General features: G+C 51.7%; 1 protein-coding gene across 2 annotated transcripts in view; it reads right to left on the reverse strand.

The window, feature by feature from the left end:
* PIEZO1 (piezo type mechanosensitive ion channel component 1 (Er blood group)) overlaps positions 1–27,195 on the reverse strand; it is a 77,137-nt gene that overhangs the window by 49,133 nt on the left and 809 nt on the right. For both annotated transcript variants that reach the window (XM_088136223.1, XM_088136222.1), the window contains exon 2: positions 1,889–1,984. In XM_088136223.1, the coding sequence (XP_087992349.1) occupies positions 1,889–1,984 (96 nt within the window). The remainder of the gene's footprint in view (positions 1–1,888; positions 1,985–27,195) is intronic.

The raw sequence follows: 27,195 nt of genomic DNA on the forward strand, positions 1-27,195 counted from the left end.
CCTTCGCCAGAGCCCAGCCAGGGAGGGGCCGCAGTGCCCGGCCGAGGGGATGTCGCCTACAGACGACATTCAGGAAGGAAGCCGACTCCAGCCTGGGGCGGGGGCAGAGCTAAGGGCAAGAGGAAACCAGGGCAAGAGGCCCACGGGAGAGTGGGCTTATTCTCTGCCCCCCTGAGCGACAGGCCAAGGAAGAGCAGGACGTGGGAGTCCAGCAGCCCCTCTCCGTGCCGGTGACTTCTCTGGGCTTTGCTCCAGGCAGCCGCTGGAGGGAAAACCACAGGCACGGCCGGGCTGAAGCTCCTTCCAGGGTGCAGCCCACATTCCTCTTTGGCTAGGGGGCCTGTTAGCCCTGCAAGGGAGTCCAGGCGAGAGCACATCCAGGAGCACTGGCTCCATCTTTCTTGTAAGGTGACACAAACACCACCTTGCAAGACTGAAAGCGCTTCTCCCCTCCTTTCCTTTTACTCTCCGGAAAACAGGGGAGGGTCCCTTCTGAGACGCTTCCCACGCCCTTCTCCTTCCCTGGGCTGACGTATCTTTTACACGTCGGTTGTCCAGTTTGGGGCTGTCCCTCCTGCCTCCCAAGGTCACTCCCACAGACCATGGCATGGCTTGAAAAGGGGACAAACTAGCAAGAAAAAATCACAGCCACGATGACTCCCAGTGCAGAGACACTACGGCACCCCAGTACAGCCCAGGGGTCAAGCCCCTGTCCTGCTCCTGGACCTCTCCACGATGCCCGGTCATCATGGACGCCTGGTCAACAAGGCGCTCTTTGGGCTTCATCGTCAGGGCTCTTCCCCTAGGCCCTCTTCTGACAAGCACTAACCCTGGGCCTCTGCAGTGGAAAGATGCTCCAGGGGTCGTGCAGAGCAGAGAAGACTGATGGTCCAAGTCACCTCAAAAGCCCTGCCCCAAACTGTAGAAACCAATGAGCACGTCTCCAGAAACACTGCAAACCCATGCCCTTCCTCCTGGTAATCAGTGTTTGGGTTCCCACAACTTGCTTAACCCAGGTTAACAAAAGACAAGTGGCGTGTTCACATAATGTGCTATGTTGTAACAAGTAGACCCCATTACAGTACTTTTAACGTGATGGCCTGTGTTCGTACAATACACCAACACAATCGTTTGCTCCCCACAGCAGGCTGAACCACAAACTGTGCAAAGCATTTTAACCCTAGGCTAATGTTCTGTATGAACCCAAGAAGCAAGTCATGATTCTGATTGCCATTCTGCCCTTGCCTCAACACAGTCCTTGCACAGCTGTCACAGTGTAGAGGAGAAGGAGAGGGAGAGGGAGAGGGAGAGGAGGAGGAGTTGTTGTTGTTGTTGTTGTTACATAAACCCCAGCTTAGCTCTGAAAGAGAGGAAGGGGTGAGAAACACATTCAAGATTGCCCTGCCTTGATTCTCTTGGGTATAAGAGGGGTGGAGCCAAAGGCTTTCAGCTTCCAAAATTCTGGGTTTTCATGCCCCGCAACAGTAAAGGGGAATTCCAGAAGTCCTTGTGACTTCCATTTCCTGACCTGGCCTACTTCGAAGAGCTGACAACAATCTTGAAAGCCTGTCAGAGATCCTTCCCCCACCCCCATACCAAAGAAAATCATTTCTTTCTTTATTCCCCATTTTTTCCAAAGCAATAAATACAAAATTAAACTAGAACATACGGGTTTGGTCAACCGTTTTCTGAGCTGCAGAGTCAGAATGAAACATGCAAAAACATAAGGTGCAGGAGAAAGAGGGAAGAAAACCCGCATCCTTTGCAGAATTATTCCAGTGATGAACAAGAAAGTGAAAGTGCTCCGAATGCACAAAGTGGGGAATTCAGCATCCTTGTTTCTACCCGGAAGGAGGAAGCTGGAGGAATAAGAATGCAGACTCCTTACCTTTAATGGTTTCTTCCGTCGGGCCCAGGAACCACGGCAAGAGGAGCAGGTAGAGAAGGTACACGAGAGAGAGGCCATTGAACCGGAAGAGGCACGCTGCAGGGTCAAGAGAGAGAGATGCAGTCAGCACGGATTAGGCTGGATCACCCAGGATTTCTCGGGCTTCCCTCCCACGAGGGGGTCCTGGAAATACAGGAGCTAACAGGAGCAGAACAAGCACATTTGAGTCCTGGCTTCAACCAGCGTGGCCCAACTCCCTGTTTTGTAGAGTGACTGAGTGGAACAAGGCAGATGTTGCCTTTTCCCACTTCTGGCTACAGCCAGAGTTTATTATGGGGGGTCTAAAGGTTGGAGCAGATGAAGAGGAGGCACCAAGCTAAAGTTACTGAATATTCCAAAGATGCAGGAATTCTGGGTGCTGAATTCCACACATCCTAAAGTTGCCAAGTTTGAACAACACTGCTCGAAGTGTTTCTCATGGTACGTTCTCTGAAGGCGCTCTGGAGCCGAGGATTGTTTATCTGTGGCCCAGATTAACTCAGCCTTCCCCAACCTGAAGCCTTCCACAGGCATCAGCGGCCAACCCCATCATCCCAGGTTGCTATCTTGCACATCTGGCAGACAAAAAAATTATGGCCGGCCCTGGCTTGAACCACAATGAACATAAAGGGAAAGATCAGACAAGGAGCCTTAAAGCAGAGCAATTTCTTCCTTGGGGCCTTCCAGGTTCCTTCTGCTTATGTTTTTCCATCCCTCCCTGCAGGCAGAAGCCTTGGAGGGGCGGGGGGTGCCAAGCCAGCCAAACAAGCTGTCATTTTCCTGGGCTGTACAAAACAGCTGCAGCTAAGCTATCCAGCAGGTTGGCAGAGAATCCAGAGAACGCAGATGTTTCCTTCCTGTAAGGGTTACAGGAATGGATCCTGAACTGGAAACAACAAAGCAGGCCTTTGCTGAACCTGGTGTCCTCCAGATGCGTTGGACTCCAGCTTCCATAGTTCCTGCTAGCAGAAGCTGTGGGATGTTAGGCCTGATCCTGATGCCCACAAACTAGATATTAAAGCAACTTGCTCTTTACACCCCACCCCAGAAAGAAATTCAAGGTGTCCGCGGGCATAGTCAAAAAAAGTCAAGATGGTGGCTGTGACGATGCAGTCGAAACTGCCGATTTTTTACAGGCACTACCTTGCCTTTTTTGACCACACCCTGCAAGGACTCCTGTTGCGAAGGCTGAACTCTCATGGCCAAACAGTGCAACAAAACCCAGCAGCCAGGGTTGGTCCCCCTCATTCCTCTGAAGCGGTTTGTGCCCCTTCCCCTGCCGTATCTTAGCTAGGGAGGGGGGAGATGGCACCGTAGGGGAGGGATTACAAAAACTGCTTTGCGCTTCTTCAAACCGGGGGTGCGGTGCTGACACGTCCCTTCCGTGCATGGGTCATGGGTCGGGCAGTTTGGCCGCCGAAGGAAGGTGGCCTGGCTGAGAACTGGGGCTGCGCTCAGCACCTGAAGCATAAGGACACCTTTCTCCTCCCTCTGGAGCCGTCTGAGCCCGGGGGCAGAGCTGCCCTTCCGGGGGTGGGAAGCTAAGGTGCTGGGGGGAAATAGGAGTTTGCCGTTGGCTGCTTGGAATCTCCTACCAAATGGTGCCGGTTGGCGACCTGAGTTCTTGGAAGGGCAGGGGAGCCTCTCTTTGGTCCTTCTCCAACCACTGCCCCCCAGATGTTTCAGAGAAGGGGACGAGTGGAATCCAAGAGAGCAGGCTGGCAAAAGCTGATCCAAAGGGAGGGGTTGGAAGCATGGGGATTACAGCTGTCTCCCCCCACTCCCGTTGAGGCTGAAAGCCCTGTTGATTCCACACACCCCTGGCTCCCCCCCAACACCTGGGGTTGCCCCTTCTGGGAGTTTGAGAAGTTGATTTATTCAAGGAAGAGGACAGCGCTCTGCCCCTGCAGCTTCAAGAAACGGTCCCTGAATTGCATTGCTGTCCTCTTCCTTCCTCATCCCTTTTTCCTTTGCTAACAGGTCCTTCAAATTCTAAATCCATCGAGCGGAGGAATGACGTCCTGTTCTGTAATCTCTGTGGCAAGACTAATCAATGCGTAGGGGCACAAGAACAGCAACGCAGCTCAGCGGTGGCTTGGAATTCAAACCCGGGGATATTAATGTGTGGGGATTTATGTTGCATTTGCTACTCGGCTGTGAATTTCTGGCCCTCAACTATAACCTTAATTTAGAAATCCACAGCAAAGGTGAAAGTGGGGAGAAGCCAAGGGCCGGGTATCACTTTTCAGCGCAGGAAAGACGAAAATCAGCCTGCCAGTAATGGACAAGACACGCGGCCCGCTCTGGCATCGTCCTCTGCTGGTCAAGAAGCTGGGATCCCGTTCTCTCGGCAGGTGACCTATGGCGCTCAACGCCCCCCCAGACAGGACCTAACAGAGCCCCCCTCTCATTCTCAGCCCCTAGGGGCTCCCTGCCATAGTCAGCAAATGGTGGCACCAGGCACAGCCCAATTTCCCTTGCAGCAGCCCCTGGAAAAAAGAACCACAAGGATTGGAAAGGACGCCACCTCAGAGTCTCCCTCCTTCCTGTCCCCCTTTGCCCCCACCCCCAGAGCGAAGATTGCACAAGACCTGGGCAGCAAAGCAGGAAAGTCTTTGGTTCTGCTCCCTTGCCAAGAAGCAAAGATTTTTTGCTGGGGGAAAAAGACAAGCAGAATAGCCAGGTTTGTGTTAAGAAACACAAACCTGGCTATTCTGCTTGTTTTTTTCCCCCAACAAAAATCTTGCTCTTGTTGTTCTTAACAAAAAAGGGCCTGTTTGATGCTCCAAGTCAAACTGGGAGAAGAAATGGGAGGTACTGAGCTGAGTTTCAAGAGACTGTGGATTAGGGGCGAGGGGGAACTTCTGCAAACTTCCAACGTGGAGCCTTATGCAATAGGCGTCCTCCCCAGTCCTGCCAGCCCCACCAGCCTCCCTGAAACCCTCCAGAACTTAGCCAACTTAAGAGATAACGCAGGGAGAGGAAGAAGCAGCGGGGGAATGCCTTCCTTCTTAATCACTCTGCTTTGAATCAAGCCCTCCCCCGTGAACGTTTGGTGGACAAAAACACCCCTAACCCACCTTTCGTAACATCACGCTTCCCAGGTATGGGCCACGGTTCTTTTTGCTTTCAGCCAGGAAAGCTCTCTTGATATCATAGTCTAGTTTATCGGTGGGCACTACAACAGGGAAGCCAAGGGCCTGGAATGGTCCTGACTTTCTTTTCTTTGCACCCCAAAGCAAAGCCTGATAACCACAACCTCATTTGCAAATGCTGGTTTAATTCAGTGTTTCTCCAACTTGGCCACTTTAAGATGTGTGAGTTAAAGGTCCACGCATCTTAATGTGGCCAGGTTTGAGAAACACTAGTTTAAATGCGTGCACATTTTAAAGGAAGCTCTATAACTGTAGCCCAGGTGATGAGAGAAAATTTGTTAGAGGCATTGTTTGCTCTGGCTCATGATTAAATATTAGCGGCATCGTTTTGGTCTTTGGGATCAGCAGCTGATGTGTTCCCACAAACACGGCACCACAAACCAGCCAACCACATTTTACTCGACCTTGTTGTGCCAACCCAGCGCCCCTGTGCAAAACAACCCAGGCAATCGGATTATCCGAGCGAACCACGGTTCAGTTAACCCCTGCTAAGCATGTCAGGCGAGCGTGCCGAGCGAGACCTTCGTGAAGGAAAACGCTGCTCTCAAGAGTTGCCCTTTTTAAGGTATCTGGAAGTCTGCCCGCCTTTCTTTTGCCAAAGCTCTCTGCAACTGTTGTAGCAGCAAGGGATCTTTCCAATTGGGGGGAAGAACTTGGGAGGTTGTTTTTGGAGCGTGGCTGAACAGCTCTTGGGGATTTGGGAGAGGTCATAAATTCTGCCCCGGCTGCAGATCAAGCAAAATGCTTCGCTCGCATCTCTTGGAACACAAACACGGGGAAGAAGGAAATGTGACCCTACCTATGGCCGGGAAGCGGGGCTGAGAAGGAGGACAGGTAGCACTGGTGGCCGGCTCACATTTCTTCACCCCTGCAAGCCCTGCTTGCTTCCCCCACCCACGTTGGCTGCCCCGCAGGCCAGGCCAAGTCCACCTCAGTTGTAGCCTAAGCACGGCGTGCCCCCCTGCCCCACCCAAGGAGGCCAGCTTGGCTCTGCTTCCTTCCAAACTGAGTCAGTGGCAAGTGACCACCAAGAGTCTCATCCATAGCACTAACTGGGGCTCCAAATAGAAGGCTGCTGAGCTGCTGGGGGGGGGGAGGACCGGACAGAAGAACTGGCAGGGTGACAGTGCCACCCTCCCCTTTGGCTGTAGCTGTTATGGCTGCGTTCACACACCCCACGGAGCCCAAACCACCCACGCCAGTTTGGCACAGCACGAAGGGCGAACCCAGCCAGACGTGGCTTATTCTATTCACTAAACTCCGGTTCCAGCAATCTCAGCTTAGCACAATGTCTGGAAACAGTCTGGTTTGGCAGAGACTGCACCCTTGTGGCTGCCATCTTGACCTTTTGACCACACTCTGCAGACACCTCTGGGTGGAAGCAATTACCAAGGAATGAATGCAAATGAAGGTGGATCTCAAGCTGCTCCACTGCCGCAGGAGGCGAGACTGCAGATTCTTGCAAGAGAGTTTTAAGGAGAGGCTGAAGCGCAGATAACCATTTCTGCTAATCCCCAACCCTTTTGCTTAAACATCAGCACCCTGTCTTCAAATTCCCTTGGGGCCAGATTGTCCCTGCCCTGCTTTATTCACACGCGAATTAATATTGACCTCAAAGGTTTCCTGTCACCACACCCATCAGCCTGCCCACAGCCATGATGGGCAGGGGGAGACCCAGGGGGCAAAGGCGGGTCCCAGTGTGGCCATGGGGCTTCCTGGGGGTTGCTGCGTTGCGTCCGGGTTCTGCGAGGAGGCGGCTGTGGTCTTGCACCAGCCACGAGCAAAGCCGCCTCCCCACTCGCCTTCCCGACTCCCCTCCGTCCTTCGGGCATCCGAACAGCCCCATCAGCCATGCAGGCGGCTACAGAAACGCCAGCACCATTTATCACATCTCTCAAGCCACGATGCACCATCCAAGAAGGTAATTATGTGCAGGCCAGTAAAGCCAAGTAGAAAACAAAACAGGAACCACCAGTTCCAGATTCTGGGGTGAGGGGAGCTTTCACAGGCTTAATTTATGCTAAGAGAAAGAGCCATGGAGATTTCCTCCAAGGGAGACAGGAAGCAGCCGCCCCCCGAGGCCTCGGCGCCCCCTCAGGCCCGGGGAAGGCTCAGCCACTGCCCCGCACGTCCTTTCCCCAAAGGCCAGGCAGGAATTGGGGGGCTCCTGCCCTCCGCTTCGCAGGGCTGGCAGCTAACCATCCAGAATCGGCTCCCGAGCGAACGACCGCATTATTCTCAGCAAAGTGTTTTATTGTGGAGGAAGCTGCATGATGAAATTTGGAAACTTCATCCTTGAAGCTCTTTCTGGAACCCAGGCAGAAGTCCCCGTGTCTGCTTAGCAGCAACGGGAACGCGGTTCATCCTTTTGCCCGCGCTGTTTCCAGGGTTCTGGCTCCGAAAAGGGGTGCTGGGGCAGGCCGAGGGTGACATCGAGGAAGCCCGACATGGCCAGCACCCCTTTTCCTTTCCCCGATCCGTCCCTGCAGCGGTACGCAGAAGGAAGGGGTAGCGGATCTCGGCATCTCCCGCCCGGGAGCCCAGCAGGCTCGGCATGGCCCCCACCCACGTGCGGAGAAGCGTCCGGCCGAGGTCTCCAGATCAGCCCGGCTCACGCTTGGCTGCAGGACCTCAGCTGCAATCACAAGATCGACTTTCCTCACTGCTAGGGTTTATTTTTAGGCAAAAATTACAGTTTAATTTTGGGAGTGAAAACAATCTGCCCCGTCCTGAACTTTGTGGGGAGGGGGAGGAATGTAGAGCAGGGTGCAGCCTGGTGCCTGAGCACAGGGCTGAGAAACAGCAGCAGCTGGAAAATCCCCAGCTGGAATTTTTCTCGGGCAGGGCAGCTGCATCTTTTCGCAATCAAAAGGGCCACGAACGCACAGCCCAGGATCCCCCCAGAGACCCCAGCACCTGGAGTAGTAACAACAGTGGCCAATTGGGGGGGGGCTGCAGGCAAATCCATCTCGGATGTCCAGATGTCCAGCTCAGCACAGGCTCTTCAGGGACACAGGACACACGAAACACGGGTGAGCAAACAAGCCTTTGCTCCTCCATATGCTCTGCCCCCTCCCCAAATCGCTCATACCACGTCTTCCTGTGATGGGCTGTTCCCACCACAGAGCGAAGCCCAACCCAGTTTAGTATGTTGTGTCCAACCCAGCCAGGAGCAACTCATGCCTTTTTCTTAAACGTGGAAGCAGAAAAGTCCTGCGGGATCAGAACGAGCCAATCTTCCCCAGAGCCCCCAGGAGTCAGCTTCTCTGTTCCGTGCTGGTCAGACCACACCTGGGGTGGAGTGTCCAGTACTGGTCACCACAGATTAGGGAGGAGATGGACGACCTGGAGCATGTCCAAAGCTGGCCCATTGAAGACACTCCCCGAGCCTAATAATTCTTAGTTCACCATCAATATCTTGGAAGATATTTATTATTTGTAGGAATGTTGTTATATTGTATTTTAATTAATATTTATTCTTTTACTGTAAATTGCCCAAAGTTGCTTCCAGTGAGATGGGCAGTGACAAATATAAATAAGTCCAGAAGACTGGACAGCCATTCCTTAGGGATACTGTAGTTGCGAATCCCTGCACTGGGCTGGGGTTGGACTAGCTGAGCTCCAAGGTCTCTTCCAGCCATATGATTCTAAGGTGTGTTGGGATTAACATCCCTGTTATCCGTGCTGGGTGGGGATTCTTGGGCCTGTGGTCCCAAGACATGTAGAAACCATCAGCTTGGGATGAGGAGTCAGAGAAAAGAACAGTAGAAATCCTGCCCTTCTATTAATCACAAGGTTTTGTGCCTGGTCACCTGGAGGCAATTTTGAGTCACCGTAGATAACCAAGCAAGTTACTATTGCAAACCTGGCTGTTGCCCAGAGAAAACATTTGCTTTTCCAGATGTCACCACTCAGTATGAGTTTTCATTGCCTCACATTTCATTCACAAAATATTAGCCCATATTTGGAAAATGCTGCATGCCCCAGCAAAGAGAGAAACTGTGATGCCACGGGAATTGAAGTTTCTCTCTCTCTCTCCCCCCCCCACGCAAAGAGGCTCCCTTGTGTGCTGTGCAGAAAGAGGAAGGCCCCCAAATGGTGGGGCTGTTTCACGCTGCCCCACAATGAGCCATCCAGTCGCTCAAAGGCCCGCAGGCCAGGCCAGGCCAGCCCTGGGGCGCGAAGAGGAAGGGGGAACAGCCTTTCCTGTGTTTTTTCAGGCCACTTCAAAAAAAGCAGGTTCTGCAAACAGTTCAAAACAAATTCCAGAAGCGCAGTGCTCCTCTGAAAGCATGCGTGTAAGTGTGTGCACACACCATACTAGTGAAATCATGCTGAGGAAGAAAGGCACCAACTGTTGGTTGTGCAATTTCCAAAATTAACATATGGGGGGAAAGGATTTATTTTATTTTATGTATTTATTTATTAAATTTGTATGCCGCCCATCTCCTCCAACGGGTGACTCTGGGCGGCTCACACTTAAAGAGGATTTCTTGGAGGGCCTGGTTGTCTCTTTGGTAGAGCATCCAAATCCTCATTCCAGGAGGGCAGCCTCCCCTTCGCCCCCCACCCCGAGATGTGCTGGGATTACAACTCCAGCGAGCCCAAATCCCAGCATTTCTGGATGGGGCAGGACCTGATTCTATAGTATGGCTTGACAACCCCCTCTTTGGGGGGCTCCAGCGATGCCTGCGGTGGGCTGTCCTGCCTCGCAAACTGCCATGGGGCTTCTCTTGGGGCTATCACTGCCCCCCTTCCCCCTACCCTTTCAAGCCCCCCACCCAAGCACTGCCAGAACTGAAGAGAGCCGGGGCCCCACCCAGTCTGCTCTCCCCCCCGCCGCCCAGGAGGCATCCAGGGACACCTCCACAGTGGCTGAAGCTGGGAGGCCACTGCCACCCGATCCAAAGCCCCAGGAACTCCTCTGCTCGTTGCCCAAGGCAACACTGAGGGCGCATGAGCCCAGGGAGCAAAACTGCCTCTTCCTGCGCCAAGGAAGCCAAGTGGAGCTGGGATCTGAGCAGCTTCTTGAAGCCCTCTAACCCCCACCGGCTGCAGGGTCCCTCATGGAGAAAACCAAGGGTGGGTGCCCACCTCAGTTCCTGCTGGGGGAAAGGGACTGTGTGACTCCCCCTGCCCTGAGGTCTGGGCAAAGCTTCAGCACCAGGGCTGTGTTGGGTTAGCTTGCTCTGGTGCAACTTTCTGCTTTCTACCCGGTGGCTTATTTATTGCATTCACTTATTTCACGTTTATCCCCCATTGCCTTCCAAAGCACAGGAGGTCATGCCCATAATTCTCCCCCGCTCCCCATTCTAGCCGCCCAACATCATCCCTGAGAAATGGTGGATGGCCAGAGTCCTCTGGAAACCTCGTCCTGATAACCACCACACTGCCCTTCCTATATTTCTTTTCCCTTTTTGGGGCCACGTGCAAATCGCCCTCAACCCAGCCAAAACCGCCCTTCCACTTCCTTCATTCCAAAATGTGGTGTCTCCACATTCTTGAGCTACCTCTGGCCCCTCCCGACCCAGCCCGTTGCAACAAGCGTGGGGGCCTCTTCCTTTGTTCCATGCCAGAGGTGGACCGAGGCAGTCCAACCCTCCTCCAAGATAAGCAGTCAGAAAGGGAGAAAAGCTCCAGCAAGACAAAGACTTCCACTGGGGCCACCCTTCCCGGAGGGCTTTTGGCTCCAGAGGATGCTGGCAAACCAGAAGAGAAGTCCTTAGAGCAGTGTTTCTCAACCTCGGCAACTTGAAGACGTGTGGACTTCAACTCCCAGAATTCCCCAGCCAGCAGGGCTGGCTGGGGAATTCTGGGAGTTGAAGTCCACACGTCTTCAAGTTGCCGAGGTTGAGAAACACTGCCTTAGATGCTGGAATTTGTGTCATTTAATTCAATGAGTGTTGACACCTCCCAGCTGAGTTGGACGGCCGTTGGTACTACAGTCCTGACATATTTGGAAGACGCTCCCCAGGTTAGCAAAGACGAGAATAAAATGTTACAGAGGAAGCTGTGAATGCTGTTCAAATGACTCGGTTCCCTTTGAGAAAACTCTCCTGCCAAACTCCTACCCAAAGGTTTGAAGCCTGAATCTCATCCACACTGAAACACAGGAGCTTCACCCCAGGGCAGCGTCTGCCCTTCCCACACCGAGCATGCAAGCCAGGACAAGACCCACATCTCTGGTCCTGCAAGCCAGCGAATCAAAGATCAAACCGTTTTACGTTTCTGCCCTGTCACTCAGAAGCTCCGTTCGGGCCAGCCGGAACACAGCTGGCTTCAAAATCAGCAAGCCTTAGGGCAGACGGCCCCTGACACTGGGGGGAAAGCCACCATGCTTGCAGTACAGCCACGAATGGTGGGGATGGGACTACTGATCCGCGCCCCGCAACCCCCTGTCCCTCGGGGACCTCTGCAGATTGGCCCAGAAGGGGGTAAGGGGCAGACCGCAAGCCTCCTCGTTTGGACTGCGGTTTGCCAAAGGGGTTGCCAGCTCAGGAGCCTTCCAGCCCCTTGGCAGCCTGGCAGAAGCTCACTCCACTTCTGATCTGATGCTCCAAAACCATCCTCCCAGCCAGATGGCAAGGTCTGAGAACCGCAAATTGACAAGCCGGGAAGGAGCCATTTTAGACAGGTCTGGAGCTGAAGGAGGCAACAGAAGAGTGACCGTACAAGTCTGGTCTCTGGGATCTTCAGAACAGGCCAGCAAGGCTCAATTATGGCACCCTTCGGTGTTCCCCGCCACCCTTACGTCTGCAGCTGGTTCTGGCTGACAGCGTCCACCGCAAAGCCCCAGTTTTGAGTGCAAGGGAAGCCCCTTGTGGGTGTGAATGCTTCCTATGTGCGCCCACCGTACAGCAGACACCCGGGTTCCAAACTCCCCTGCCCTCCGTCTCAGAAGCCCTAAATGTTGAAGATGGAATTATCAGGCCGAACAAAACATCCTGGTGCCCCCAGGCTATTACTGCCTGAGTCCACACCACCACCCATTCCACATTTTAGCTTTGCTTGTTGTGCAACTCCACCCAGGCTCTAGGTCAAGGATGCTCCAGAAGGGCCAATCTCTAGCACTAGAAACTGACCACGTGAAGAGTAGCGTGCACAAGGCTGGCCTTTGGCAAAGACTCTGGGCCTTCACAGCCATAAGCTGGAGGATGGAGCTGGGAAGACTGACTGGGTACTTTGCAGCGCCCAGGAGATGCAGCTTCCTGGCTGCAGTTAAAAGTTAAGGAGACTCAGATCAGGTTAGTCCTTGGTGGGGAGGAACACTAGGAAATCCAGGGCCGGAGACTAGACTAGAGAGTTGACAGGGCCTCCAGGAGACAAGTAATTGGCAAGCAACTTCCACGCTGTGGCCAAGAAACCTGCACCTCCCTTCCCCTGTGCAACAATACCCAAATAAGCCAAACCTTCCAATCCAGTCATAAAACATTCTTCAACATGGGATGTACTCCCAGTAAACTGGTTGATCTTGAGCACCTGAAACCTCCTTCTCCTAGATGAAGACCAAGAACTTCGTGGCCTCTGCCTTACTGACCTACAGATGATGGCAGCCATGGTTAATGCAAAAGAAGAATGAAAGGGGAGCCGTGCGCAGGAAGGGAACAAGTGCAAAAATCAGAATCGCCTTCTAAACGTTGGATCTGGGTGAGAACCCAAAAATATCCGTGGGGTTCATATGATGCTGAGACTGCACTAAAACGAGGATGGTGAGGTTGTGATTTGGGCTGGCCTAGCATTCATTAAAGCATGGTTCAGTTAACCATATTGTGTGGTAACAGAGCTATAGCAATGTTTCTCAACCTCAGCAACTTTAAAATGTGTGGACTTCAACTCCCAGAATTCCCCAGCCAGCCATGAATTATGGGAGTTGAAGTCCACACATCTTAAAGTTGCTGAGGTTGGGAAACACTGAGCTGTAGTGTGGTTTGTGGTGCAAAGGGAAGCAGGGTTACTAATGTATGGTCTGGGATTCAGCACAAAGACAGGCATTTGGGTTAATTCAGCAAGCCACGGATTAGCATATCGTGAGAACACAGACTATAAGGCATTAAGCAGCTCTGGTCCTGCAAAACTGGAGTGAAATCATCTCTCTTATTCTCTAGCATTTAAAAACCAAGGGGCTTCTCAAGCCAAAAGGACCAGGTTAATTTGCTGCTTAATTTAATAATGCAGGATTATTAAATTGAGCGGGTTTGGAAGGCTGTCCGTCCCAAGTAACCTTTGCGCCTTGCTCTGGTCGAGACTGCTGCAAAGTTTACCTCTTATTATCCTTGAGAAAGAGTCTAATCTGAGCACGAAAACTGGTGGAAACCAGAGATTGCATTCCTCCCTAATGCTAATCCTTCACTGCAGCCCCCAAGGGCATACATAATTCAGCCTGAGCCTTTCCCCAGCCAGACTAGACATTGTCCTGATGCAGCACCGGTTCTTGCCACATTATTAAGACAGTTGCATAGCTCAGAAACACGAGATAAGATTTAAGGGAGAGGAAAACAAAAAGAAACTTTAGGTGCAGGATTTTGACACAAGAACGGACTAAGGTTCTTAAGCAGAAGTTAGACAATTGCCTTTTGTGACAGTTCCCACCATCTCATACTGCTTAAAAATAGAACATGTAAGAATAAATAATGTTGCACCATAATAACGTTATTTCATAGCATCAAGCAGCTTAAAAACACACACTGTAATATTACCAAAATAAGAAAAGGAAAAGAGCTCTCGTGCACGGTCTTGGCCAACAGTTAAGCTTCTAAGTAAATATGAAGTTGCCAGGCGAAGAGTAGATGGAAGTCACTGCTGTGTAGACGATCACAAATGTTAATTCCCTCGGGCAGTGGGGGGGATGGAAAAGGGGACCATCCACTGGGATTTTGGGGATCACCCATCTAAACGCCGGTCCCCTTGCTTCAATGTCATCCCTAAAACCTAGTAAATGTTCAGCAACACCGTCACAATTCATCCACTCCACTAAGAGGGGGAGAAAACCGGTCAAGCAGAAAAGGGGAAAAGGGAAATGGGACTGTTATGGAGGAGACCCACCTCTCAACTGAAGCCAGACAAACTGAAGAAGAGAGGTCTGGAATATTTCCTTTCGATTACAGAAAAGAGAGGACTGGAGATAACGGGGCGAGAGAGGAGGAAAGATGTCCGTCTTACAAAGCCAGAAGGAAAAGGAGGAGTATGATCCAACTCCCTCAGGAAGATGCTAAAAACATCTAAAATGTGCAATCCGATCAAGCGGCAGAGACCTTGAGAGAAATGTTGGGAACTCTAAAGTCACTGGAGGGTTAAAAAGAAGAGTTGGTACTGGCAAAGACCCCTCAAACCACAGGGAAATCCAGGAACGGTTCCTGTTTTCCTCGGTTGACTTTCACTCTAGCCATTGACCCGCTTTTATTTTCCCTGACCTAATTCTACCCACTGCTTTGCTCACAGAAATGCCTTCTCAGAGCATGTTTCAATGTTTCAGACAGATGCTGCCTTTCCCCCTTTTTTTTCCTTCTTCAAATAAGGGGAAAAAGCCGTCCAAGCCTCAGGGTTGGGTTGGGTTGGGTTGGGTTGGCCTGAAAGTCCTGCTAACCACATCAATGTGTCTGCCCAGCAGTTCTGGTGCACGAGCCTCAGTGCTCAGAGCTGTCATCAAAGAGGATGCATTCAGAGGGAAAAGTGATCCCATCCAAAGAAGGATCTTCTTGCTAGGGGGAGAAAGGGAGCACACTTTATTACAAGGGACAGCAGCCAGCTTCTACAGGCTCAGGCCATGGGAGGTTCAGGGCCAAGCCATCTTATTCTGCTTGCCACAGGAGTATGGAGGAGGAGGAGGAGGAGGAGGAGGAGGAGGAGGAGGAGGAGGAGGAGGAGGAGGAGGAGGAGGAGGAGGAAGAAGAAGAAGAAGAAGAAGAAGAAGAAGAAGAAGAAGAAGAAGAAGAAGAAGAAGAAGAAGAAGAAGAAGAAGAAGAAGAAGAAGAAGAAGAAGAAGAAACGATTACTATGGTTCAGTCTGAAAACAGCACTTGCCAAATTTCCTGGACAATTCACTTGAAAGGACAAGCAAGCTTGCAACAGAAAACATTATTATTAGTACAAAGTCAGCATGATTCTCAGCTTCCTTGGAAAGATACATTTTAAAGCTTTTTGAAAGCATTTTAGCTTCCAAGCCAGGCATCTTCCAACGTTTCCAAGGCATTTGTCTTGTCAGAGAAAAAGGGGTGCAGTCACTTCTGGAGAAGAGCCACCAAAACAGGCCTCAGCACCACCTTTCAAGACACCCTTGTTAACAGTCTGTTTCCAGGCTCCCAAGCTCAGCCATCAAAATAATCTGGAGTCTCCTTGCCTGGGGCAACTGAAGATTGTTTCTGGGTACCCAGTTAAGAAGCTTTTTGGGGTGAAAATGATCCAGGTACGTTAACGTTCCTTGCAAGTCCCAGGTAAGTTGTGTCAGTAGGAGTGGCCCATGACCTTACACTGCCCAAGACAAAGCCAAGCTGGAGCTCCCTTCTTGCTGCGTAAGTCTCACAAGAGTTTCCCATTTGCACATACCGCAAGGCAGACTTTCAGAGAAGTCCGCTTCCTCACGCCAGACCCGCCCTCATCCCAGACCAGGAGAAAACCAAATCAGCAGACAGGATGCCCTCGAGAGCCATCGACTCAGAAGCACCTCATCGCGTTTGGGAAGAGAGGAAGCCAGGTCTACCTGGGGTGACTGATTTCGAGGAATCGTGGAGCGCCCACGAAACAGTCTCGCCAAGTGAAAAGTCACTTTTAAAAAGTCTGGACTTTGTGACGAGGAAAGAACCACCGCGTTTTGCAAACGCACGAGAGCAGGATTCGAGCTGAGGCAGACCAAAGCGACAATTTGCTGAACGGGATGTTTCCTCTGCTGACGAGGCCACCGGCGTCCCAGGTGGCCAGAGGGGCATGCGAGACAACGGGGACTCCCTTGCAGTCCCTCTTTTAAAAGGCAGGTGAAGACTGGCTTGTCCCTCAGTACTGCACAATCCTGCACGACAGGCGTGAAGTGGAAAGCAGGACAAAGGCCAGGGTGCCACAGGCCAAGAAGCGGGCGAGAGGGCAGCACCCCAGAAGAACCAACTGGAGCTCAGGCAAACAGCTGCTTCGCTCCTCCAGCTGTCCAAACAGCTCTCTACAAAAAAGGGATTTGGGACACTGCCCAGAGGCAGTACACTGTCGTGGCCAATTGCAGGAGTTGTGAGGAGTCGCTGGAACTCACGCTGCACACGGTTTTGCACAGAAATGTCACCCACAGCTCTGCTTACATCTCCCGCCTTTGGGGCTGCGATGTTGGGCCTTTTCCCTGAGGGCAACCTTGCCTTTGCTCAACACGACTCACTTGATCAAAGGCAAACTTCATTCAGGGGATGAAGCGGACGGCGTTCCTTGAAAGGAGAAGCACACGAACATAGTAAGCACCATGTACTGATTAAAAAGCAGGAGGTCCCAAGGGGGCACCATGAGGACATTTGTTTCCATTGCAATAGGTGAAGGGAAGCTGCAAACCTTGGCACAAACTTTATGCCCCCGCAATGCTCCCCAAGAGGGGTGACTTTTACCCGGCAACAGATGAGCGACAACTCCAAGTTAGCTGGTCCAGGCGACCAAAGGGTGCTTTCCCACATCCAAGTGGGGTTTAATGAGATTGCCTGACTTCATTCCACTTGGAAAGACGGAAAAGTGCTGTGTGAATCCAGGCAAGATGGTTTCTAACCAAGGTTAAGCACCTGGTGGCTTCAAGTGATACGGAAGTTCTGCCTATGTGTTTTTTGCAGCAAATGCCAGCTAGGGGAACTCAAAAGTTCTGCTCAAAACCCTTGAACTGGTCCCACAGACTGAACCTCTGGAGGTTGGATTGTAGATGAGAACCCATTTAAAGGAGGGAAGTGCAGATTACTCACGCATGGAGCCAAGTGGCAATACATAGAGAATGAATCTGTTGTACAAAATTGTGTACAAATGATGAACATGCGATTGCTAACTATTACTGAAATTTGAAACAGTATGTACATTTTATGTATGATAAAATGAGCTCAAAACTTTTGTTATGATATACAAACGGAACAGTGGGAGAATATATGGTTGGAAGGGCTGAAATTTATATTGTGTTATAGTCTTAAAGAGCATTTTTATAAAATCATGTAACGTTGGTACATGTCACCAGAAAAATTGCCTAGATAATGTATAAAAGTACTTCAAATTTATGCTGGAAATGTATTCAACAAGAAGGGATGTAAAAAATGTATTCAACAAGAAGGCGTGTAAAAAAAGCTAGAACATTCTGGATTCAAATACAGACACTGATTCAGAGGATTTTAAAGATTAATACACAATTGAGACCAGAGGTTTTTCTTTTGGGATTGATGGACAAACAGTTGGGAAAAAAATCACGGAACCTGTTTTTTGTACATGACAACTGCAGTGAGACTATTATATGCACAAAGGTGGAAAGATTCGACTTTACGCACAATGGTTGGTGAAGATGGTAGAACTTGCTGAGATGGCTAAATTGACAGCTTTAATTAGAGATAAGACACTGCCTACGTTTAATGCTGATTGGAATCCCCTTACTGACCTTTTGCATGAAACAGAGAAAAAATGAAATTATAATGATTACAAAGAAAATAGGTTATAGGAAAAATTATAATGATGTAATCATAGAGTAAGAGGTTAATTTACATTTATACTGCTGTAAAAGAAAATTGGAAATTCTTTATATTTCTTTTCTCTTTCTCTTTCCTGTACTTTTAGCTCTGTTCTTTTCTTATTTCCCTCTTTTTGTTTCTCTCTCCATTCTAAATATTAGTTCTTGTTCATTTTTACCTGTCTTTTAACATTTTTAATGAAGATAGATAGATAGATAGATAATATAGAGAGAAGGAGCATCCTCATTCTTAATGGGAAGCACTCCCCAAACTGATTTGGGGGTTTGGGGAGAGGTATGTGCAAGATGCCCCGCTGTGGGGGGCAGGGGGAGAAAAAAATCCTCTGCCCTCTTGCAGCTGGAGGGCTCAGCTTCAGAGAAATCCACAGAGGTGCCAATTTCCTTTGACCAGCCAGATGAAATGCCAATTTGGCGCTCAGGAAAAAGTGGACAAGGAGCTCTCGGCTCCCCCCGGGCAGGGCCAGGCCAAGGTGAGGAAGAACTCCACTCATGCTAAACTGGCCATATTCTGAGGGAAAAGGAAAAAAGAAGAGAAACAGAACAAAAAGGCCAGTCCAGGGTCTAGATTTCCGGCTTAATGGGAAAAAATACAAATGAGCGGAGGGACCATCTCACCACAGCATCCTGTTTTTATGGAAACGAATCCAATCCCGAGATGCAGGCGTCCAGCAGTGGTCTCGGGTGAGATGGGGGCAGGGCAGAGACCTGGGAATGACCAAGAGCAGAGGAGTCCCTGGGCCCGTGAAGAGGCCAGCCACAGGAACCCAGCCGACGACCGAGCTGCCCCGGACACCGGCTCGCAAACCTGAGCCGTTCCTGATCGTCAGCCAGAGGAGCTATTTTTAATGCATGGAATGAGAAAATGCTGCAGCAGCAGGTCCTGCTTCAGACAGCCAACCCTCACCCAGGAAACGGGCAGGTAGAAGCCTGAGCAGCTGGGCAGCAGGACTTTAAGAGGCCGAGAGCAGGCGGAAGGTGAGCCGGCGGTGCGCTGCTGCAGCAACAAAGGCCATCTCAGGCCGCACAGACAGACGCACGCAGGGCTGTGCAGACCCAAAGGGCAGACAGGTGCGCTTGTCACACCGGTCGCCCTGCCATCCCAGGAAAAGGTATCTTTGGTGGACGCTGGAAGGGGAGCTTCCAGATCTCAGGAGGGAATCGTCCCATGGCTGAAACCCCCTCCCTGGTTCTGGCACCCCATCAGAAGAAAAACGGAGAGGGTGCAGAGGCTTCCAAGAAAGGCAACGGGATGATCAGGGGATGCCTCGCTTGGGGAGGCTGAGGCGGAGAAAGCCAGCAAGGGGGAAGGGTGTGAGCCCACTTCAAGACACGAATAGGCACCCCCCGGAAGAAAGGCCAGGCCTGGGCTCAGTCATGGTCTTAAGTTACAGGAAGGCAGACTCTGACAGAGCATCAGGAAAAGCTATCTAAAGCGAGGAACAGTTCACCAGCCCTGCCCGGGTGAACTCTCCTCCCTGGCATCTGTTCTGCCCGGGATGCCTTCCCTGCCCAGGGGAGCAGCCTGGAGGAGCAGTTGAACCAGAGGAGCTCCTGGCCCCTTTCCAATGGCACGCGGCGGACTCTGGCCATAAGCCTCCCCCCTCCCCCCTGAAAACGATGCCCAGCTGAAGCGCCTCTGGGCCCACCCTACCGTGAGCCGAGGCCAGGAAGTCTCCAGCTATGCCGCTGCCCAGCTGGGGAGCCTTTTAGGGCGCCCCTGCTTTGCCCACACACCGGCTGGCCTGCTCTGCAGTGTGGCAGAGCCCAAGGCGGGGAAAGGGCTGATTCAGACTTCCCTAACGAAGCCAGCAGCCCTTTGCTCTCCGGGGAACTGAGTCAGAGGCAGTGTGGGGACGGCTGCCTCCGTTTCGGTTTTAGTCACCGGGCGCGGCAGGGAAAACCCACCTCCCCCTTCTGAGCCCAATCCTCCCCCCCGCCATGCAGGCTGCTGCTGAACATGCTCAGCACAGAGGCAGCCCCAGCGTCGAGGCAGGACGAGCGGAAACCCACCAGCTTTCTCCACCACAAAGGCTGCCGATAAGACTGCTCAAAGAAAGCAGCATTAGCAGGATCGCAGCTCGTTCATCGAAAGCTGCGGGCAGACACCGAGAAAGCAGGGAGACGTCCCGGCCTTGGAAGGTGCCAACTTCCCTCCCTCGCTTGGGGGGGGGGGTTGGCAATGTGGGGGAAGCGGCAGAGGGGAGCCACGTGATACTAAGTAGAGGGGGCACATCTCATACCTAAGCAGAGCCAACATTTTGTGACGTTAATTCCTAGGGTTTGGGGAGAGGTGAGAAGGTGGCAATACCTAGCCAACTATGTCTGAACAAACCTGGTTAAACCTGGGATGGGAGACCAGTGGGAGATCCCAGGGTAGCAAGAGAGAAGTTAAAAAAATGTCCCCAGTTTTCAGCTTTTTTTAAAGCTGCACCTCATCTCTTTGAGAACGGATGTTGCTGTTTTTGGGTCTCCCAACCAAACATCGGGATACCAGGCCACCCACTTTCATCAGCTGGAAGTGACTCAGGAGTGTGCAAAAAAGCAGCTTAGAGGCTACACACACACACAATGCCCATTGTTCCTTTATCTTAGCGCAACGAGGAGCCCCAGAGAGAAAAGGCAGCAGAGAGATCCACCCAACAAAGGGCCCAGGGCTCAGCCCGCAGGCATCCTCGGGGTGAAAACTCAGGACGCTGCAAAGTCCCACAAGTCAGCAGGCAGGGACGCTTGATGGCCTCTCTGCCTTTGGAGCTCCTGGGGGCGTAACAGGAACGCCTCCCCACCTCCCTCGGCATGCCCTGTGCTCCCTCGGCATCCCCACGACCTGAGGGGAGCAGCTCAGATTCCCCACTCACTTCTTCCTCCTAGCAGCCCTGTGAGGTAGGCTGGGGGAGGTAGGCTGGGGGGCGACTGGCCCAAGATCACCAGCTTCAGAGCGTTGGGGGGGAGGTATCTAACCCCAGGCCTTCCCAGCTGAAATCCAACGCTCTAACTGCTGCACCGCACAGCCACAGCTGAGAATCTGTGCGTGTCTGCCAGGCTTCACAAGATGCACCTCGGAAGCACCTTCAGGGTCCCTGAAGGCAGGGGCCGTGTGTGCATGTGTGCACATGTGTGTGTGCGTGTGTATGCTAACATCCAGACGCCTCAGTCCAGAGAGGCGTCTAAACAAGACCCAAAGTAACAGGCGCCATGCAAGAGGCAAAGCAGCAGCTCTTTGATCTCCCGGCCTGCCGGACGAGCCAAAACTTAATCGGATCCAGGTTCAACCTCAGTACCTTTTGGATCCAAGACCCTGCTTTCGTAAGCAACGCTGGGGGATTCCAGCAGCCCCGATTCGTTGAAACTACAGTTCCCAGAATTCCAAGCCAGCCTGGCCCCAGACATCAGAAAGGCCCAAGCCAGGGAAGACCCCGGCCATTTTCAGCGCCTGACTTTTCTGACCCCTTCCTTCGGCCATCCCTTCCGGGGTCTGAGACAGAGCGGGGAGGGCAGGTTGGAGGAAAAGCTCCCCTTGTTTCTTCCAGCTCGCATCCCAAGGAGTCTGGGGTCTGCCCTTCCCAGTGCAAGTCTGCGACCCCCCTTCTCCTGCTGGAAGACCCATGACCCTCCCCAGCCAAGAGCCCCCCATAAACTCCAGGGCCTGGCGATAGGGCAGAAGCGATCAGAACAAGCCCTCTGTTCTAGTCACCGTCTTGAGAATGTTTTCCATGCCATGTTCCTGAATGCCACAAAAGAATATAAATGGCTTTTCCTTTAAACCAGGGCTTCTCGACCTTGGCCACTTTAGGACGTGTGGACTTCAACTCCCAGAATTCCCCAGCCAGCATATGCTAGCTGGGGAATTCTGGGAGTTGAAGTCCACACGTCTTAAAAGTGGCCAAGGTTGAGAAACCCTGTTTTAAACCACGCCTGGCTGTTTTATTTGCCCGACTCCATGTTTTTATACTTAACAGCAAATCCTGACTACACCTACTAAGAAGTTCGATGAGATTTTCTTCCTGGGCTCCCTCTATTAGCATTTCCCAACGCCCCATCCTCAACAGGTGTTGGACTACAACATCCATGACACCCTCCCCAACTCAGTCCTTAGAGAATATCCTTTTTCCTCTAGGATCTAAAAAAAACCCTAAGATCTTTATGCTGCAAGATCATCGATCAGCAAACTGTTAAAAAGCCAGACTAATTGAAAAAAACGTATGTGGCAACTTGAGTAAGCAGTAAGCGCCTTTGTACTTGCGTGGCACACATATGATTAATAATGCCGTCGTTACCCAAACAGTTGAGAGAGTTAGAGCTTCCTCATTTGGAATGGGAGAGTGGAACCAACTCCATCTTTCCTACTTATTGTGACCGGACAATTCCATCGACAGATCAGAAAAGCCCCCAAACCAGCCCCTCCCCCAGCCTTAACTTTCCTTCCTTCCTTCCTTCCTTCCTTCCTTCCTTCCTTCCTTCCTTCCTTCCTTCCTTCCTTCCTTCCTTCCTTCCCTTCTCTTTCTTTCTCTCCTTCCTCCCCTCCTTCCTTCCTCCCTTCCCTCCCTCCTTCCCTCCCTCTTTCTCTCTCTCTCTCTCCTCCCTCCCTCAGCTTGCTTGTTCAGGGCACAAATCTCTCTTGCGGGCAGGACAAACCAGCTGAGCAGGTCAAACACCCTGCAAAAGAGGCGACAGGGTGCCAGACGGAACCACAACTTAGGGGAAAAACTTTCACGGCATGCGCTCTCGCTCTCGCGCATGTCTCCATTATGACCAGTGCAAAAAAACACCAAAAAAATGATAGAAGTTGCAGGAGTGCAACTCACAGAGCTGGAAGGGGGAAAAACAACAATGCTGCTTCTATTTTACAGAGCTGATGCACGGCTGAAACATCCGGGGAGAACAAGGACAGTTCCTGACCTGAAGGGAGAGGCAAGGAGAACGTTCGCAAGCCAGCTTGAATCCCAGCATTCATTCATTCTTTCTTTCTTTCCTTCTTTCTTTTTTCTTTTTTTTCTTTCTTTCTTTCTCTCTCTCTCCCTCCCTCCTTTCTAAAATAGCTGCCTCTCTTTCAGAGCTAGAAGGAGCCCCCAGGTGCAGCCCAGAGTCCAAAGGGGTGTGGCGAAGGGAGGCAGCAGGTGACCCAGGCGAGAACAGAGGCTGGAAAGCAGCAAAGGCGTCCTCCGTTTGGGGGTCCTCATGGCAGGACCTCTCCATTCCTGCTCCAGCTCTTACACCGTAACAGCTCTTTGGGAGATTGTACCCCATCATGAATTTTACATCAGAAATACAAAGTTACGGGGAGGTTCTGAAGACTATTGCACAAGAAAAAAAATACGTCCCGCCTCTGCCTTTAATTTATATTTCCCAACTTGCTTTTTCACACACACAATGCATGAAAAAGTCGTTTATTAAACAGTGTTTCTCAACCTTGGCCACTTTAAAATGAGTAGGCTTCAACTGGCTGGGGAATTCTGGCTGGGGAATTCTGGGAGTCGAAGTCCACCCACCTTAAAGTGGCCAAGGCTGAGAAACACTGGGTTAAAGACTCCAGAGCGACCTGGAGTACTCAAAAGGGCAATGGGATCCTCACCTAAGCTAGCATACAAGGCTGGAGCCTGAAAGAGGCCGTGGGGAGCTGCAGATCTGGGGGGCAAAAACGAGGCTCCATAAACACGGCGACACAAAAAAACATTTGATTTGCCCCAGCCTTTCAGCCCAAAGGACATTCAAGGCAACAGTAACACTATAAATAGCTGAAAAGAGTTGAACGCATCCAGGCTTTAAACAGCAGAAAAACCACCAGACCGTGTAAGCAGTGGAGGCAATCGGGTCCACTGTTTCCTGTAGCGCGTTCTTGTCAGGAACGGTGGCCGAGAAAAGCTCATTCTCGACGAAGTAAGAGCAGCGTTTGCAGGCAGAGTTATTATTAAACTTCTCGCATCCTGCAGGCCCCGTGAGTCACCAGAGGGGCAGGAGGCGAGCAAGAGACCCACAGGGGCGGGAAGAAATAGGAACTCCCTGCCTGTTGAAAAAGGAGAGAGCCCTTATGCTGCCCGTCAGGGAACTAGCCTCTGATGGCCATGGCAGGCTGCAAGGAGAGGTGCCTGGCTGGTCTGAGGCTCCCGAAATATCGCAGGCTCTGTTCTCCCCCAGGCCTGGCTGCTCCAGCCACAATGGAACTTCCGCAGGACCTTTTCCCTACTCCAAGCAGACACCTCGTGGTATGGTAGCAGTGGGCAGGCTAGGGGCCATCAGCACTGAGGTCATCCATATGTTGGCTGGGTGTCTGCTGGCACGCCTCTGCCTCGTTCTCACACCCACATACACGCACCAGTCAACTGGGCTAGGCAGCTGCCCTCTCTTGGCCACCAGAGACTCCAAAAGGAAGCCACTCTTAGCCACCGACTACCTACCCCCAACACCCACGGAGCCTGGGAGAAGAACTGCGGAGTTGGCCAGTGATGCTTTCTGACCCCTTCACGGCCAGGGGTCTGCGGAGTTGGGCAGTTTGGGGGCCCTCCAGGCTGCTCCTTCAAGCAGCTCCCAAAGAAGCCTTACACCCCCCCAGCCCCACCATGCTGGTCCTGAAACAGCTGCCGCTTTGTTGACTTGATCCTTCTGGAATGCAAAGGCTTCTGCCAAGGGGGCTTCCCCCAAAAGCAGGGAGAAGAATGAGCCCTGTTATGAGTCCAAGCCTAGATGACCCTCAGAAGATGCTTTCATCTCTCCCAGCTGCAAGAAACCGAGATTCTGTGTCCTCGTGTTTCACACCTACTTTGAATAGACTGCTACACTTGCAATACCAACTGCCACCACAAGGGCTCCCTAACTGGGAGCCTCTTCCTGGTAGATTTGACAAACTTCTACTACAGACCCCATCATTCCCAGACAGCCTGAGCTGCCAAGCATGGGCCATTTGAACTCTGGGTGTCACAGGATCTGGCCTCACCGGGGGGGGGGGGGGGGGGGGGGCATTTTCCTCAAGAGTATCGTGCTTGCCTTAAAGGCAGAGCTCAGTTGCACAAACACCGATATAAAATTCACTTATGGCAACCACTATTCTCTTGAGTCAGCTGAAAGAAGTCCTTCTCTTCCAAAATGTCTGCAGAAGGACACAATTCATGGGAGCCAAGCAGGCTTCCAGCTGAAGAGCGGTTTGGAAAGTACTGCTGAAAAACAGGTTTCTCTGCAAGAAGCACCACCAACTGTATTTGCAAAAGACATGGGGGGGGGGGAGAAGGAAGTGTTGGCTGGCCCTCTTTTTTCCAGTATGTAAGCATGCAACCATTTTCCAACACACGGGATTAAAAAACGCCTTGCACAGCCAGAATAAATGGATTGCCCACAAAAGCCGAAGCAAATCAGTAGTGTATACCGAACAAACACAAGCAGGTCCACCACTGGAGAACCTCAGACTTTCCTGCTTCACTCCCTTCAGCTCCGGTCTCCTTGGTTGGCAGAACAATCTGGAGGGACACAGCCTCCCCCTTTCCCGACCGCTGTGCCTGAGTTTACCTTCCCAACAGTCCAGGGATGGGCAGAGATTTATGTGCTGGTTAAATATTTGTGTAAAACAGGCTGGCTGCACAGGCACTTTCAAACACAGGCCTCCTGGTGTAGGGGGGGAGGGGAAGGGGGAGGAGAAAAAAAAGGTTGAATCCCTTTGTGTGGACAGTTTCACTGCCCGTAGGTAGACCCAGGAGGAGAAGCCAGGAAAACTAAGGCAGACGCGGGGGCTGTAGTAAAACCAAGCCTTCCGATGTGACAGACTGTTCCCAATCAGAATAATCCTCAAAATGGAGTAGGAGGCAGAGTAAGAAACTTGCACCATTTTATTTCAGCAACAGGTGTCACCAAAATAAGCTTTTAGGATACTCAGCTCAGTGAACTTAACCTACATGTGTGTGTGTACGTGCACGTGTCTGTTTTAACACAGGTGTAAGGAAAAGGGATCATGAACACAAACGATTTAAAAGCATACGCCATCTCCGTGATGCAAGGCAGGGTCCTGTCCCTCCATGCTGAAGAAGTCCATCCCCACCAACTCCAGGGCAGCTACTCACCCCCCCCACCCCGTGAGGAAGATCAGAAATGCCCCTGAAAAAAACTGACAACTGCTTGCACAGGCCAGGCCAGTTATGATGTAAATAGGAGAGAGTTCACGGTGTTGAACAAGGGCCTCCTCACACCTTGGGAATTCACTTCTGGCTGAAAGCAGACCCCTCCCTAGGACAATGCCCTGGAAAAAGATACTTCAGAATCCTGGAAATTCCTTGGAATTGTTTGCTGGTAGTGCCAGAGACACGGGAAGCCAACGCTTCTCAAAAATTCTGAGCGCTAAATACAGAGGCCACCAGGCTCCTGGCTGATAACATACCTCTGCTTCATTCGAGCCACAGTTCTTTCCCGCATCTTGTTCTCTACAGTGACCAGCCAGAGAGACAAAGCAGGATGGTCAGAGGACCCTCTGTCTGTTTCCTTCAAGCCCAGAGGATGGGGCTGTATTTGAGGGGGCACCTGAGCTTCCAGGAGTTTACCAGTCGTCTTCCACTGGATCGTCTGGCAGTGAATTCCACCCCCAAGTTCTGCACCATGAGAAAGTCCTTCCTTGTCTGTTTTAAATGTTGAGAAGCTACTTCTCAAGTCTGAGGGTGAAGCTCTTGCTCCATGCAAAATCTCACACGTTTCTATCATTCCCCCCCCCTTCTTTTTCCTTTAAGCTAAGAAGACGCACCGTTCACAAGTTTTCCTTCCATCCAGCCTCTGGTCATCGGAGTTAACAATCTGTCTGATGACCTTTTAATATTTCACTACTGCAGCACACATTTGAAGGAAGGGTTTATGATTCCAGCAATTTCATTTCTGTTTCTTTCCTGAGGATCCCCTGGATGGGAATTTGCCTTTTGCAATCTGCACCCTAGATTGCACCACCCTACATTTTTAGTGGCCTGCAAAATCCATTTCCCCATGAGTCCCCACCAATTCAGTTCCCTGAAGAACGTAAGTCACCCTAATGTAGGGATTATAAAGGTTCCCAGATGTGGCGATTGCTCTGTTCGCACAATGCACCTACCCAGGTCAATTATTTTCACACAAGGAGCTGCTGGGTTGACTGACATAACCGTTTGTTCTGTGCAGTTCCAGCAGCCTGTCTGGCCAGCTCCTGCTTCAACATGACCACAGCAACCAGGTTAAACCTGCGCGAGTGGAGCCAGACTGTTCTTAACGAATAGCCCACTAATGCCAGGTGATTCTCAGCAGGACGCCTGCAACGCTCCCCTTTGCCTTGTTTTACAGGCTGCAACGGCTTCAACAGCAGAACCGGGAAGAGGCGCACCGAGCGCGGCTCAAGACGACCGCTCGCCGCCTCTGCCGGCGCAGCGAGGGACACCCCGCGGGCGGGCGGGCGGGCGTGCAGCGCGAACCCTCCCCAGGAGACGCGCGGCTGCCCGCAT

Source organism: Python bivittatus, unplaced genomic scaffold, assembly GCF_059951505.1.
Source record: "Python bivittatus isolate LINGU-HERP-01145 unplaced genomic scaffold, Pbiv_v1 ctg000190_np1212, whole genome shotgun sequence".
In the NCBI taxonomy this organism is placed as follows: domain Eukaryota; kingdom Metazoa; phylum Chordata; class Lepidosauria; order Squamata; family Pythonidae; genus Python; species Python bivittatus.